Below are 17,716 nucleotides of genomic sequence, written 5' to 3' on the forward strand. Positions count from 1 at the left end.
GGGGGCTACGTCAGCGCGAAAAATCTTGCGGCCGCGATCAGACGTGACGGGGGGAGGGGCGCTTGCGATATGACGGGCGTGAGCTAGCTGTTGCTTTTTTCACCTTGTTTATGCAGTTGGTAATCAATTGTTTGGTTTCCACCCTTTCTATGTTGTGTAGAAAAGGGAACCCATGATTCAAAAGTGTGACTGTCACAAAGGTATTCAAAGTTAAGTACTGCCCATTTATGGCACCATATTCAGAGCTGGCAGCAGGTTTAGAAATGGTGGCAGAGGCAAAAACTACAGGTACAAGGAGCAGCAAACAAGATTATTGCAGTTAGGACTGGTGGCAGGCAAAGCAAGCAGCAATGAACAGGTCTGACGGCAGTAGCATGGCAGGGTAGGGCTGGGGACAGGGTAGGAAATTTGTAACAAGACAGATGACGGCAGTGAGCTGGCAATAGGACTCATCTGAGGATGAGCCTCAAGGGGTCACTGAAGCATGATGAATATGTCCACTGACTAAGATAGCAAGGTGGGCCTCATCAGAAGTGCACACTGAGGGCTTGGATTCTGTCCATGGTAGCTGGCTCTGTTCCCACTGCACATGCAACATATGCAGAGAATCTTCCCGAGAAGGATGAGTCCTCTATACCAAGGTATTACTAAACTTTGATCTCAAAAGATGATTGCAGAGAAGAGGTTACCTCTTTACCATATGGTTAGATTAAGCCATTTGGTATTAATCCGTATGGAATTACATAACCTGGTCATTAAATTCTTGGTGGAAATCACTAACTTTATACTGTAATAACAATTGCCCATCCCTTTTTAAAGATATTCTGAGATTTCTTTGTTTCAGTTCTCTTTCTTTTTGCTCGTCTGTTTTTTAGTAAAGACCATCAATATGTTATGCTTTATTAAAGATGACAAACATAAGGGTTTATTTGAAAACTAAAGATTAATAAGTTTTTTGTATTGTTGATTGGTAATAGCTCAAAATAAGTGTATTCAACCTTAAGATGCAGGAGATATTAAGTGTCACCTATCAATTATCACTCTAAATTGAACCTTAACATGTACTCAGCACTATTTATAAGCCCTCTTTAATTCAGTAGTTGACTTGGTGACTATGCCTATGGGTCTTTGGCAAATGCGATGCATTTTGAGCTTTGAGAGTGCAGACTACAAGTGGCGTGTACAAATTTCTTTTTGAAAATGTTATATGTCACTATGGCTATGTTGAAAAAGTGACAACTGAGAGGTGTATTGGATGCAGGAGAAGCTAGGGATTTCTTCTCAAGGTTGGGAATAAATCTTGCTCTCACTGCAACTTATAATCTTGAAGGGAATGGAAAAGTGAACGAGGACATCTGCCTATTGTCAAAGGACTGAACATGTCATAAGCACTGACAATATGCAAAATGTGCAGTAAACAAGTGTTAAGTTTCATGCATCAAGTATGTTAAGTAATAAGAAAGCCTTTGATGCTTGGTGAGTACCAATTGATTGCATGCCCATTGTGCACTTGATGCTCATACTAGTTAATCCTCTGTAGTGCCAAACCCCTCTTCGGAAAGACTAAAGAATCCGCTTGGATTTCACAATATTCTGGACATAAACATGCAGTGATCCTAATCTTCTTATCTTGTATTCTTTGCATATCATCCCATCTTTTGAGCTTGTTTTTGCTCCCTCGAATCAATCTTGGCCAAAAAGGATATACCAATTATAAAGTAGATCATGTCATGGGAAGATATAGTTTGTATGTCTAGTAACTCAAGCAATATCTGACTTTGGGGCTACCAAAAATGCTGTTTTACTTTCGTGTCAACCTAATAAAATTTTGCCTGCAGCCTATTTCATTTAAGTGCAAAAAACAAGGTTTTCTGACAAGCAGTAGGGAAAAGTGCAATTCAATTGAGAGAGAGGTAACACCGTCTGGTCATCAGAATAGGGCTTAGTTAACAAGTGCCTATATCTCAGCCATTGTTTGTATGTCCTTTGTGTGATTAGCCAACTGTCCTGAGAAAATCAAAACACAAAAGTTTATCAGACTGTTTAAAGAGAGTCTAATTCACAAAATCATGCATAAGTGTACATGACAATAAACATTGGCAATCTGTACCCCAATCTTATTTAGGCCTATCATTGAGCAGTACAAGTCATCTAGCCATAGCTTCCAAGAAAACAATATAAAACTCACAAATCCTTTTTTTGCAAAACTACTTTGTTATTTAAGAGAAAATGCCTAGTGTTACAATCCTGGAACTGTCCCTTAAATTCTCTCCATTTGGGCACCCTTTAAAGCTCAAGCCACACCCTTCAACTAAGTATTTTTAACCCTAAACCTAGCTTTTCAGAACAAACGCTAGTGGGTAAATATCTCTCCCTCTGTTTGTTCATGCATACCTATGCATTATGGTAAAGTGCATTTATATGCTCAAAATCTCTACTGCAAAGACTCTCTCTGACATCCTGACAGAGACTTCATATGCTCTATAAGATATGGGCAAGGTTGCAAGGCAACTCTGAGTGGATGAGGAGGAGAGGTGCTTCTACAGGGATGTGGACTCTGATACCTTCTTCTTAGAGCCACAGATGGTCTGGCATTACAGCCCACCACATTAGCCTTTACCTCAGTGAATTTTTTTGAAAGATGCTTTTTTAGAATTCTCTCTTCTTGGAAAAGAAATTGTGTCGCACATTCCTTCACACCCCCAGTGAGTGTGGGCCTTGTGAAAGACATCCATCGGCCTTTAGAGGAGTCCCTATACATGCACTGCATACTTTTCTGTGTAAGGGTCTGCATATTCTTGGCATGTTATCTCTAGCTCTGCTTTCATGCAAACATGGGACTCTACCACCTTCCATTGAGGAACTAATGGTCTGGTATTACAACCCACCAAATTGGTTGTTCACCTAGCCATCCTATTTATGATGTACTTAGTAGTCCCTTCTTTTTTATATTTCATAAACCCTAGCAAACTCATGGCAAAGAAGGCTTTCCCAAATGCATAGTTGTTAGGTATGAAAGGTGCAATACTATATGGTACGATAAAATACGGTACTGAATGGTACCTTAAGATTTTATAAGATATAGTACAATATTAGTACGAAAAAAAAAAACACATTGGGTATTTTGGACTAAAAATGACAGAATAAGTGTGTAAAGTCTAAAGAGCAATGCTATTAGAGTATACAAGATGATTATTTGAGAATAACATGCCAAAACCTCTATGGTATATTCCTCATGTGCAATATGCACTACAAAATACAAGTTACAAGTAGATGGGATTGGATACAGCATACATAAAAGGGGGGGCCCCGGGGGGGTGTGTGTGTGGAAGATTGATGCTTGAAAAAAACGAGGTTGGGGGTGTGGCCAAAAGTACCCTATTTTTTGGTACGAATTCATACTAATACATACCGTACTGTAACTAAGTACCCTATTTTTTGGTACGAATTCATACTAATACATACCGTACTGTAACTTACAGATCGTACCATACTACATTCGGAGACAACTATGCCCAAATGTTGAGAAGAGCTGTAAATGAATTAGGTGATTTAGCAGCAAAATCTTCTTCAGCTTAAACACCTCACTAGTGATGTACTTCAAGAGAAAAATAGAGGGTAACTCCAGCCTTACACATTCATGTAACTGGGTTCAAGGAGATGTATCAATGGAGGGTGCTGAAGCGCTTTTCTAGGCAAAAACCTCACTGCTAATCAGCTAGAGGAGTTACAAGGACACATGCCTGAAATCGGCAAAGCAAAGGACCAGGATAAATCAGCCCACTATTGGAATGGATGTGTCAACATTATAGCAAAAAACGTCCAATTATGGCGCTAGATCTACGGCACCACACAAGTTTGCAGTATGAAGCTGTAATGGGCCCTAAGACTAAATACATCTTTGAGGAAACCTTCAAAGAGGGGGAACACAGTACTTTATACAGAGACTCATCAATGTTAAGAGGGAAAATCAACAGTGGTCAAGGGATACAAGTGGAAGCTGGCATTCCGTCCTAGTAGTACTAGAGTATATGAAACAGTAGCTATGGTTTTGAGAGAGAAGACTACATCTTGCATCTAGATAGCATTGTGAGATGGGAAGGCCCATTTTTCAGCTAGATGAAGATCAGAACAGGAGGATCTAGATATGTATATGTGACTGCATGCTATTCTGCCCCATTCACATCCAGATTTGCCACTAACCACATCTTGTGATGTACAAGGATATCTTAGAATTCTTTGCAGTGGATTAAGTATTATTAGCTGAAGATTTATATGCTCAAATTGCTAGTCACCAGACAACCTTTTACACACATCAGAGGACAGTTTGTGTTATGCAGAGGTAGAGTGTGCCATCTGGACATTTAGAGGACACTGCAGCTTGCACAAAGTATAGTGAGCACCTCCTTGAGATGGGTGGAGCACACAATTTGGCCATTCTAAATGGCCTCTGAAGGTGACTGGGGTCTAGAGCTTTACGTGCTATCCTTGTAGACATGTAGCCACCACAGTTGATTATGTGTATGCCCCCAAACCTCGTACAGAGGGACTCACTATTTTTGCTTGTCCTTTTGGGGTTGCCACTGATTATGCATACATATTGTTGTTCTTTGGATTGCAAGCACATCACACAACCACTTATCCAGCATAGACCACAATACTCAAGTTATCATTTTAACAGAGACACTGTCCATGGCAACACTTCACAGATTTTCAAAAACTCGCTAATATCAATTCACGTACACTCATTGCTGCAAATATTGCCTTCCCATACTCTCCAATCACTAATAGACCCTAATAGGGGACCATGCCTTGAAAGTGTGGGTAAGATGATGAGTACCATGAGAGCCAAGGGCAACTCAACAAAAAGAAATAGCCTTGGATCCACTACTCCAACACAAACAAATTTTCTTACAACGGCCCAATCCAACCATGGTGATAAGGGCTGAGAAGCAGGCAAGTGAGAGTGCCTCCAAAGCCCATCCTCCAAGGTCAACCAGATCAGCTTGTAACCTCAAGGTATTCAGAACTTGGAAATACTGGTAAATACAGGGGAAAGAATAAACCCTCACTTGACCCGGAATAGCGGCATCCTAAATAGTATTCAAGCCCAGTCTTGCCATCCTATTAAATTTATCCCTTTGCACTTGCTTGCTAGGCCACTCAAGCAACCTGGATGTAGCTAAAATGTCTCCTTACACGGATTTCGCTTCCTTTCATAAGTCAAGAGGCACCAGATGGTAAGGCAAAGAATCTCTTGCCATGATGCAATGAAGTGAGTAAGAAGAAAAGAGTTTGAACTTCTTAATGGTTGAGTCAAATTCAAAATATTCCATCACGAGGCCTACTAAGTAGTGCACCCATGCAAAATGCCAATATCCTCTATAAAAAAACTTGGCAATATCCATCCAAGGGTGATGTTGAACACACAAAGATTGCAAAAGGGCAGACCTAGGCCATCGTATGAATTTTGATATCCAAGAAAGCAGCACCACCCAACCATTTTGGCATAGGAACATATTGCCAAGATACCCACACTTGGCCCAATCAATTCCCTTGCTTCTCCCAAAGCTTAAAGGGGATAGGCTGCACTACTTCTTGCAAGGACTTTTGTGTCCATGGAAAAAATGGCACAAAATAAGAAATCATGCTGATCATGATTGTTTGAGCCACTTCCAACCACACATGCAAAGGCCAACCTTAGGACTTCCAATACATAAATTTATCATAAATATGCAAAGACATCCAGTCAAGCAAAGCATGAAGATCCGCATCCACCCCGATGAAATAACCCAGGTGTCAAGTTATCTCTCCTCCAAGAACCATGCCCCCTACCAACCCAATTATTCAAATCTCTGTACAACCGATCAGAGAAGATCTGTGCACATTGATATGCAAGCCCAAAGAGAGACCAAATAGGCTCCATATTGCCATCATCCTTTCCAAATTAGATCTCTCAGCCTTACTACGGATCATAAATGAATAATCAACCAAAGACTGCACCACATCTCTCTCTTCTTTTAGTAATCACTCTCTCTCTCTCTCTCTCTCTCTCTCTCTCTCTCTGTGTGTGTGTGTGTGTGTGTGTGTGTGTGTGTGTGTGTCTCTCTCTCTCTCTCATAATGGGTGATTATATTAAATACAAAAAAAGTACAAGATAACAAGATTACAATGCTGTCCATGGAACCAAATGTGAACCATTGAAAACTGACCATAATCTGATCATAAACTGATCACTTGCTGATCTCACAACTCATCACAAACTGCTGCAAATGTGACCCCAAACTGATCACAAACTCATTGCAAAAAACTAACCAGCAAAATGCAAAAACTGATGTAAAACTGATCCCAAAAGTGACCATAAACGGTTCTCAAGCTAATAAAAAATTGAGCTGAAACTTATTAGAATTTGTCTCAAAATTGAGGCAAAATTCATGCTAAATTGATTATAAGCTGATGCAAAAGTACAGTTCCAGTGCCCGGGTGAAACCCATACTCATTTGCGTACATCTCATAGTGAATAGTATACTAAATAGTGACCTTATGGCAAACATACTATCAGCACAGTTACCTTGAATGCATGTTGAATACATCCGAGATCCACTACATATGAGAGTTGTTCATAACTGAAGGAGTGGAAGTGCTACCTCCCCCTTGAGTATCAGGCAATACTCCGGACTCTTACTCTCCTAAACCTAACGGAGCCCGAAAGTCGACTCTAACTAAAAAGCATCTAGGTAAAGCTGCAACAATTTAGAATGGTCTGTCAAGTCATCCTCTTCCATCCATTTGGTATCCATTGGTGAATAATTTTGAAATTTCACCAAGTGTCTACTGGAAAATTTACCTTTGACTTTTTTTTCCTTATGTGACAAAATCTGCTCGGGTACCAAAATCTTATCAAGCTTGTCAACATCAAGCTGAATTTCAGCAGACATATTCTCTGGCACATCACCATGAAAAGGCAACAGCAAACTGACATGAAAGGCATTGTCTATCCGCCAATGTGGAGGTAATTTCAGTCGATATGCCACATCGTTGATCTTCTCCAACACCTGGAAGGGCCCATAGTATCTCATACTCATCTTCGGATACAATCTTTCTCTTCCTTTCATCTTTTTTAGTGTTGCTTTTTCAAAATGCAGCAATACATAATCACCCTTTGTAAGCTGCAAAGCATGTCTGTGGCGATCAAGTGTCCTCCTTTGCTTTTCTTGCGATCTCTAAAGTGCATATTTTATCATCACATAGGCTACATCCAAGTTTTTCCACATAACAATCAGCCTCAAAGATCTTATCCTTTGTTTTCAGAATAGGTAATACCTTCTTGCCACCCTCAACCACCTCAAATGGAGCTTTGCCCGTAGAACTACGCACTGTGTTGTTGTAAGCACACTCAACCAAGGTCAAATACTGCTCCCACTGTGTCTTGTGGTCTGAAACATCGCACCTCAAAAGATCTAACACTATGGAATTTGCTTCCTCAGACTAACCATCTGTCTGCGGATGGAAGGATGATGAGAATTTCAGCATGGTACCCATATTCTCAAACAAGCCCTTCCAAAATAAACGGATCATCCAAGGGTCTCAATAACTAATGATCAACTCTGGCATACCCTGATACTTAAAGATGTGTTGCCAAAACAATCGTGCCATATGATCAACCTTTATATTCTCCCTTGCTGGAATGAAATGGGCTTGTTTGCTAAACCTGCAAACGATAGTCCATATCCCATCATTCCATGTAGGTGTCTTAGGAAGTTCAAAAATAAAGTCCATTGCAATGCTCTGCCAAGGCCTATTTGGAATAGGCAAGGGCTGCAACAATCCGGGCATCTTTTGCCTATCATGCTTTACCTTCTGGCATACGATGCATGTCTTAACAAACTGTTCTACATCATGCCTCAAAGCTGGCCAATAAAAGAAATGCTCCACTACCTTGACCGTGGCATTAATATCTCTATGTCCCACATACGAAGAAGCATGACTTTCACTGATAACTCTAGGCCTCAATTTCTTTGTGACACAGTAGTCTATGCATCATCAGAAATCCAAATAGTAGCACAAAGTGTTCATGCCTTTGGCCATTGCAAAGCTGATCATAAACATTAGCAAAGTCTGAATCAACAACATTTTGCTCTTTCATGGCATCCAACTCAGTGTCATAAACCATGTTGACGGCTGAAATTTGTGGCACGCATGACAGTGCATCAGCCACAACATTCTTTTCACCATCAATATGTACAATCTGAAAATGAAACATAGAGAGAAAATTTGCCCATCTCATATGCTTCTCTAACAACTTTGTCTGCGTCAGAAAGTACCTCAGAGTTTGGTGGTTTGTCTGCACTATAAAATCAGTCCCCCAACAAATAATGTTTCCACGTAGAGAGTGCATGAATTACAACCAAGAGCTCTCTCTCATAGATCTACAAATTCTTTTCTGCATCGTGGAAAATTCGGCTTACATAAGCCACAACTCAGCTGTCCTACATAAGAACATCCCCAATGCTATTACCACATGCATCACATTGAACTATGAATGACTTCCTTAGATCAGGCAACACAAGCACAAGATCTAAAGTCATATTTTCCTTCAACTTTTCAAATGCTAAAATTTCCATTGTTGTCCATCTAAATGGCACATCCTTCTTCTACAAGGCATACAATGAAGATGCAATTTCAGTAAACCTCGTTACATACTTCCTGTAGTAAGCATAAACCCAAGAAACTGCGCATCTCATACACATTCCTTAGCATCCAACTTATTCCAAGTTGTCATGATGTCCACCTCAAAGTTACTTGTCAGCCAATTCGATGCAAACATTTGCTTGAATTGTACCCACGTTGAAGGTGCTCTACCTTGCATTAAAACAGTGGACCACCATTGTAATGCATTTCCTTTCAGGAAAGTGCCTACCTTTCGAATCTTCGAGGACTCCGTGAAGTTCCCCCCTGAATAGGCTGCATCAAACTATTGAATGAAAGTCAAAGCTTTCAGCCTATCTTGTACACCACTAAAGGACTCAAACCTCACTGATTTTCCACCCTCATCCTAGTCTTTTGTTGCCCCTTTGGGTGTCAAGTTGTCAAACACTGGCTGCTGCACAAAGGGTGCATTTGCTGAATTTACATCAGAACCAACGCCAAACGGAGCATTTGCATGACCAACATTCATTTCTTGAGCCCCATAAGCATTCGGGGATGCAGATGGAGTAATAAACATGCTACTTTGTGCCCCAGGCATCAACCCAATGCTGCCATATATAGAATTTTGCATATTTCCAACCATACCCGAATACATTGGGCCTTGCACACCATGCATTGGTTGCTACATACGATACAGATTTGTGCCATACATTCCCATATGCGGTCCTTGTCTAACCATAGCATGAAAAATCATGCTTCACCAAAATATCCTGGCTGCCCCATCATAGCACGCATATCCGGTTGTCCAAAATCCATTGGATTGGCACTTCTATGATGGCCTTGCATTTGCATTCCTTGACCCATAGGTACCAACTGTTTTATTTCATTAGCATCTTTGGGAGCTTCAAATAAAGGGTTTGGCATTATCTTCGGTGCATCTTGTTGTCCCGAAGGTGTAGAAGACGTCTTTTTCTTCTTGCCTTTGCTGTCCTTCTTTGGAGCATTCAAAAATCAGGTAAATTAAGGATACACCAAATATGCCACAGGGTTGTCCATCTAAGGAAATGGAAAAGGCAGGAACAATCTGAATGCAAAGAAGATGAGGAAATCATCTTTCCCATGATCCATGAGCGAACTAATATCCAGTGGTGAGTTGCCGTGGACCACACACACGAAACAAAACTCCAAATTTGTCGAGCAACAGGATAGGAGACAAAAAGATAAAGCATTGTTTCATCGCATGTAGTAGAAAACACACAAGGACCAGCAGATCTCTCTCTCTCTCTTTTATTCGTGAATATAATTGAATTAAGTAGTAAATATTTACATCAAACCATCAGGTCAGCATTCTCTCTATATCTCTTACTTTCTATTACATCAGACCATCAAGCCATCAGAGAAACTCTGTGTGTGTGTGTGTGTGTGTGTGTGTGTGTGTGTGTGTGTGTGTACATTTTGTGGCATCAGACCATCAAGGTCCTCAAAGAAAGTGACAAAAGACTATTAGGACGATATCACAAAGAGAAAATCACACTGTTGATGTAGAGCGAACAATGGCCAACCAGTGGAAGCAATGTTAGGAAGAACTAGGTCAGCCGATATCATAGAAGAAATCTGCCATAGCACTAAACCTCGAATATGGGCCACATGACCATGTATGCCTGAGACTGAATCAAAAATAAAGGCATTCCAAGTACGCCAAATATGCCACAAGGCAATCCATCTAAGGAACTGGAGCAAGATGAACCACAGCTCCTTGACCAATAGTGTCAACCAAAGAAACCATGCGAGGGCCAAATCCCATTGTAGACAATAATTGCCGCAAAAAAGGCCAACTAACATGATCAAATGCCTTCTTAATATCGAGCTGAAGCATTACTACTTGCTGTCCTGAAGCTTTAGCATAGTCAATTCCCAATTGAACATTCAAGATGTTATGCATGATATTCCAACCTTTAATGAAACCATATTAACGTGGATGAACTAGGTGCGGAAAAACTTTTTGCAATCTATTGGCAATGATTTTGGAGAAGATTTTATATAACGAACCCATAACAGAAATAGGTCTCCATTGTTTCAAAGAGATTGGGGAGGAAACCTCGGGCAACAACTGAATGACAGCAATCTTCCAATCAAATGGCATGATACCAGAATTCCACACTTGCTGACACAGGCGAGTCAATGGGTCTTTAAGCTGCTGCACATTAGCTGAAAACAGCTCATTAGGAAGCCCATCCTAGCCAGGGCTTTTCCTTCAAGGTAGATGGGATAACACTTCATCCACTTCATCTTCTGAAATATCCACCTCCATTAAGTCCACCCATTCTGGTTTGACCTTGTTGCTTACCAACTCGCAAATATATCAGCGAGCAGAGAGGACAACATCAGAAGAATTCTCTTGCCGACCCAGCAAGGACTTATAAAAGTCGACACACATACGAATGATGGAGTCCGGATCCGTCACCATAACATCCTGTTCATCCATTGAGCACACAGTATTTTCCCGAGCATATTTCTAGTGCAGGTGAGCAAAGAATTGATGGGATTGACAGTTATTACCGTATAAAGCTTCAGCTCTGGCCAATGGTTTGTATTTTGCATATTCCTGTTCTTGAAGAGAATGAACCCTGCCTTTCAACCATTCAATGCTTGTGATCAAGCCATCATTAGAATCCCCTGATTGACTTAAAGACAACGAGTGGACCGACAAAGATTAGGCATCCTGCAATTCAGCTCGTAAAGAGGAAGCCTACTGAATACCATACTGACGGGATAATTGTCGGGCATTATCCCTAAAAACAACCCATGCGTCCATCCCTCCAGATAGGACCTTCAAGCTAAAGGAAGCGATCAGTTGCTGAACATATTTCAAAAAATGATTCTGCTACAAAAAAGATCTCTCTTTTTTTTTTTTTTTCCGTAAAAGGTAATTTTATTAATTACGAAAAAGTACAAGATTACATGATGACATGATTACAATAGACACGAGGGCCCTAGCCCAACGTGTGGGAAATCCGCGTACTAATGTACTACAAAGGTTACACCAATCATGGCAACGACCCAGAGGCTATTGCCATATGCCAGGGATGCAAATCCTCCCGAGGGAGCAAGTCGGAATGTCGAATGAGATCTAGCTGCCAATGCAAAAGCCCTTTAAGCCTGGCAATATGTCTCGGTACATTAGAGGCCGAATCAAAAAGAAAAGCATTACGCGTGGTCCAAATGTGCCAGCACCCCCAGTATCTGAAAAAGGGAAATAAAGTCTTCATATGTAATTGTGGCGGCGTGGGGTACTTTGGGCGCACAAAAACCCAATCGAAAGGAGTCAGTGAGGACCCCACCACCGCTTGCCAGATTTGCGACAAGAGAAACCAGATATTCTTGGCGAGCGGGCAAGAGAGAAAACGATGTCTGGCCGATTCCGCGGTAGTGGTACAGAAGAAACAGTTGCCATTCGAGATTCAACGCTTGGAAAGGGCCGAGGCAAGAGGAAGACCACCAATCATTACCCGCCAAAGGAAGACCTTGCATTTGAAAGGTGCCTTATTCAGCCAGCCTTCCATCAAGGTTGCCTGCCACCATGTCCGCGATTTCCGCAGTCCCCAAACAGTATTAGCTTTCACACCCAGCCAGTGGTGATCTCGAATGAGAAGATGATACACCTGATTGGTAGAGGCATTTTCCAGACTCAACCTGCCTGCAAGGTCCCAGTCCTGCCAAGGACGATCCACAGCCAGGGCAGGAAAGGGTTGCCGACCGTGAAGCTCCAATAAAAGCTTGTCCCATAGACCACGGTATCCGCGCGGGATCCTGAAGAGTCTCCGAGCAGTCCGAAACGATGCAAGGACGTTGCGAGTGGCAAGGGTAGCATCTGCAATCGACGTCAGACCTAAACGGGCCATGCGGTTAAATCTCAGTCTGAGCTGATGCTTGTCTTCCCACGAGAGTAATCTGGAAACTGCCAGCAATTCCAGCTGAAAGGAGTTAGACTGCACACGGTCCCCTACTGGATGCCAACGGGCCTTTTGGAGCACCACTTTCCACGAGCCGACCAAGTGCAATAACAAAGAGGAAGAGGGACTGGAAAAGCGAGAGTCAGAATTAAGGACATGCCACCAGGAGGCCCGAAGTCGTGTGTTACCATGTCGTAGCCCGCTGTCCTCAAGAAAATAACGGGCTATGATGGTCCACGGGTGATGATCGACACACATGGCACGAAAAAGAGACCAACGAAGAGCCACCATGTGAGTTTCTGCATCCAAAATCGCGCCGCCACCCATGCGTTTAGGGGTACATGTATGCGGCCATGAAATCCATGAAATGCCTGACTGCAGGGAGTCCTTCTTCCATAGCATGAAACGAACAAGATGAGTAAGAGCCTTCAAAGTAGTAGGCGTCCATGGTAGCAATGGCAAAAAATACGTTAGCATGGGTAGCATAATGGTCTGAGCCACTTTGAGGCGCACATGGAATGGCCACGCTTGCGACTTCCAATACATAAACTTCGTTGCCAGCTTTTGTGAAATCCAGTCCAGTAGATCCTTTAGCCTTACATCCACTCCCAACGGGTAGCCAAGATGCCTGACAATGGATCCACGGGAAACCACCTGACCCTGCCAGCCTAATGACTGTAAATCAGGCTCCGTGCAACTGAGAATGGCCGACTTAAAGGCATTGATGCGAAGACCCGAGGCCTGACCAAAGAGCGTCCAAACATCTAATGCCTTTCGAATGTTGTCCTTGTCTGCCCGCAAAATCATAAAAGTATCATCAGCCAGAGATTGGCTAATGAAGTGCTGCCCCAAAGGAAGAGACAATCCGGCCAGCTGAGCCAAAGCCGCCATTGAGGATAACATTGAAAGGACCGGGTGAGTTGCCAGGGCAAAGAAGAGAGGACTCAAAGGGCAACCCTGTCGGACCAAGCGAGCAAGGACAAATGGCTCTGTAACCCCACCATTGAGCATAACTCTTGAAGAAGCCGCAGCACTAATGGTGTAGATCAATTGGGACATCCGTGTACCAAAGCCCATAGCAGACATGAGATCTGCAATGAAAGACCAGTCCACATAGTCAAAGGCCTTTTCCAAGTCCAGTTGAATCAAGACCACTTCCTGACTAGAATGCCGCGCATAGTCAATAGCCATTTGCACATTCAAGATATTATGGAGAATGTTGCGACCCTTGATGAAACCATATTGGAGGGGATGCACAATAGCTGGAAGATGCTTGTGAAGCCGATTCGCCAGCACTTTGGAGAAGATTTTGTACATCGAGCCCATCAAAGAAATTGGTCTCCAATGTTGCAGTTTTGACGGCGAAGGGACCTTGGGAATCAGTTTGATAATGCCTTCTTTCCATGAGGAAGGCATGACCCCTGTTTCCCAGACCTGCTGACACATGACCGTCAATGGCTTCACCAACTGCGCGGCCGAGTGCTCAAAGAATTCATTAGTAATACCATCCCAACCAGGACTTTTATCCTTAGGCAGATGCAACAAAACATCCATAACCTCCTCCTCGCAAATATCCGCCTCCAAAGTGGCTTGCATGTCAAGTGGAACCTGCTGACGGACCAGATGATAGAAGGCCGAGCGGGCATGCGTAACCTGGCTAGAAGGCGAGGGAGAAGAGCCAAGAAGTTCCATAAAATAATTCCTGCACATGGTGACAATGGCCTGCAGATCAGTGACCATGCGACCGTCCGAATCCTGGAGCCTGGTCATATTTTCGCGAGCCGGAGAAGCATGCAAGGCGCGAAAGAACTTATGAGATTGGCAGGCACTGTCTTGCAATGTGTCAGTCAAATTATGCAGCTTGGCCTGCTGATAAGATTTCAACTGAAAAACTTGAATAAGATGGGCCAAACGCCTTTCCAGTGACAGCAGAAAATCATCATCTGGGGAATCCACGAGCAAGTGACGGACCAAAGCCAGTAAGTCCTGTGCTGCCTGTCGACGTCGCCGACAAAGAGAGGCATGATGAATCCCATACTGCCGAGCAACCCGCTGCACATTAGAAAGCAGGCGCGCAAATGCTGCCAGGCCGGCAGAGGCGAAGTCCAATAAGAATCTCTCAATCAATTGCTGCATATAGCCCTGAAAAATTGGATGCGTCAAATAAGAGGAGTTGAAACGTAAAGGGAGCCTATCCAGCAACAGCGTAAAAGGTGTAATGGAGTGTGCCTGCATCTCAAACTGGAGGGGGAAATGGTCCGACAACGCATATTGCTGCAAGACCTTCATTTCCAGCATTTCGGGAAGAAAATCATCCCCCTGCATGATATACATTCGGTCCAGCCGCGACCAAGTAGTGGCATATTGTGCGGAATGAAAAGTAAAGCCTGAAAAAGAAGGGTGAAGCCAGGACCAAAGATCTTGTTTAAGCACGCGCAAGGCAAAGGAATTCCACACCCGGCTTTCCGGCGTATCCATTACCGAATGCCCCGAAGTGGACTGAGAAGAGTCAACACACATATTGAAATCTCCCATCAAAAATCCCCTTCGGCCAAGTGACATGGAGTCCTGCAAAGTCGACCAAAGATCCCGTCGGGAGGCAGGATCGTTGGGAGCATAGAGGCCCAGCAACCATAAAATTTCTCCTTCAAATAAGACTTCGATTACCAGAAAGCGGCCCTGCACATCATTTTTGACAAGAACAGGCTGGTATTTTCCATGGACAATCATCAGCACGCCCGAATAGTGCGTAGCATGTGTCCCTGCATAAAACAGACGGAATCCCTGACAATCCACAATTTTGCCTGCTTCAGCGTGACTTTTGTGCTCAACTGCACACAATACATCCCACTTATTCTCATGCAAGACAGTCCACATGGCATGTTGCTTATGGCGAGAGCAAATGCCTCGCACATTCCAGGTGGCTATCTTCATATATCTTTCAAAAAAGGGAGTCAGGAACGAGGCGGCTGTTGCCTCGATTTCACCTTTTCCGCGAGAGCATCTAGGACACCCTCATCCAGAAAATCTGCCAATACTGCATACGAATTCGGGCGACCTGCTTTAGACGCCAGCTTAGCAGGTGGGCCCTTGGGGCCGTCTGTATAGGCTTTCCGTGTAGACTGATTACGAGGGCCAGACGGGGCGATAGTACGCGCAGCCGGCTGTGAGGTGAACATTTCTCTCCTGCGCATATACGTGCGCACGGAGTCCTGTGAAGCAGTAGGCCCAAGATCGGCCATGCCTGCATCCAACTTTTTACCTTTTTTTGAACGGGCCTCAATCCAATCAGTGCTGCGAGAGTCCAAACCCAGGACCTGTTGCTTGCCTTTATCCACAGCATTTGGCGGCTGAAGGGCCTCCTGTGTCGGGGCATCAAGGACCATGTCATCCTTTGGCAGCACAGCCTGTGCATCCTTGGAAGACGATTGCCGTTCAGGGCATTCGGCCATGAAATGCCCCAATTTACCACATGAAAAGTAGTGGCCTGCAAAATTGCCCCACTTCAAGCGAAAATGCAAGGGATGCATGCCAGAACAATTGAGGCGAAGCCACGCAGGCCTCTTCCTAGCTGTGTCCCATAACATGCATAGACGGTTGCGATTCATAGCCCTCAGGCTTGGGGGCACCAGCACTGTGCCCACAACGGCCATCGCATCCTTCAACAATGGCCAATAAATTGCCGGACAATTTTCCACTTCCACCCATACCGGGCATTTGCGTTGAAGCAGACGCTGGAAATCGGCCATCGGGCGCCATGGTACAACATGGACCAAGCGGCGATCAAAGAATAATGGCAGCTTGGACAGGAGGTCAGCGCGATGGGTTTCTGATTTCAACAGTACCTCATAAAAGCCGCGAGGTCCAAGGAAGATCTCCTCAACACATTCCCCTTGCAATAGACAATGCAGCCACTGGCGAATATGTGAAAGCACGAGGATTCTGCCAGTGAAGAAAAGTATGACTGCACGGTCATAAAAGACTGAGAAGGACCGCAAGACTGATTTCGGGTCCACCGTGGCTTCCAGCACATCATCAGTTCCCGCATCCGAGAAAGTTTCATTGTTGTGCTGGACATAGTCGCCAAGTAGAGTATTGGCGAAGTCCAGCAAATGCTCCCAATCTATCTCCTGCGAATCCACAGGATCAGAAGCAACCTGCGCATAAGAACGGTCCTGAGGACCCATTGGCTCGTCAGGAGTATGCTTGGAACGTTTGCCCGCAGGCGGCAGTTCAGAGGCCGGAGGCATCTCCTCCGTGCAGGGCACCATATCCTCCGGCTCCTCGGTATCGGAATCAGGGCCAAGGGCTGCCACCGTCCGGTCGAGAAAATCCATATCCAGGCCAGCCATACTGCTGTATTCTGGCGTTGCCCGCTCTCTCTCTCTCTCTCTCTCTCTCTCTCTCTCTCTCTCTCTCTCTCTCTCTCTCTCTCTCTCTCGCGCACGCGGAACAGAGACGGAAGGTCGCACGCAGGGAGGCAGCACGGGTCGAGAGGATAGACAACGGCACGGTAGAACGACCTGTGCACGAGGCTAAGGGGGGACGTCAGACAAGACGCAGAGTAGTGAGGCACGCTCGCACAGTAGGGTTCCGATCTGGGCAGACGGCGAATGGCCAAGGCAGAAGGCGGGAAGGCAGGAAACGAAGCAGAGACGAGGCAGAACGTGCAGGTACGGGCGTCGAAGCAAAAACGAGGCAGAACGTACAGGTACGGGCGTCCGCAGCGACTTGGAACCAGCCACAGGTAGGCGCCCGCAGGTCGACGTCCGGCAGCAGGAGGCGAGAACGCGGCGGCTGAGGTCGTCGTCCGGCAACAGGAGTCGAAAACGCGGCGCCTGAGGTCAACGTTCGGCAGTAGGAGACGATAACGCGGCAGCACAGGTCAACGTCCGCGGCAGGAAGCAGCAACGTCGGCGGCTCAAGAAGCGGGCGTCCACAGGTAGGTCACGGACAGGGCACGACGGTCCTCCATCGCGTTCCTCTCTCTCTCTCTCTCTCTCTCTCTAATTTTTTTATTTTTTTTTTTTTTAAGATCTCTCTCTCTCTCTCTCTCTCTTCCGTAAAAGGTAATTGTATTAATTACGAAAAAAAGTACAAGATGACTTGATTAC

The 17,716-nt window shown here is 44.3% G+C and overlaps 1 protein-coding gene across 7 annotated transcripts in view; it reads right to left on the reverse strand.

Annotated features, from left to right (window-relative positions):
• LOC148035237 (N-terminal nucleophile aminohydrolases (Ntn hydrolases) superfamily protein) overlaps window positions 1–17,716 on the reverse strand; it is a 131,659-nt gene that overhangs the window by 58,659 nt on the left and 55,284 nt on the right. For all 7 annotated transcript variants that reach the window (XR_015691170.1, XR_015691169.1, XM_087680202.1 and 4 more), the window contains exon 6: window positions 1,921–2,007. Coding sequence is in view for 5 of the 7 variants with exons in the window: in XM_087680202.1 (XP_087536328.1) it covers window positions 1,921–2,007 (87 nt within the window). In the remaining 2 variants the exon portion in view is untranslated. The remainder of the gene's footprint in view (window positions 1–1,920; window positions 2,008–17,716) is intronic.

This window comes from Lygodium microphyllum, chromosome 6 (assembly GCF_053477565.2).
Source record: "Lygodium microphyllum isolate KBCC chromosome 6, Lygodium_microphyllum_v1.1.10, whole genome shotgun sequence".
Classification (NCBI taxonomy): domain Eukaryota; kingdom Viridiplantae; phylum Streptophyta; class Polypodiopsida; order Schizaeales; family Lygodiaceae; genus Lygodium; species Lygodium microphyllum.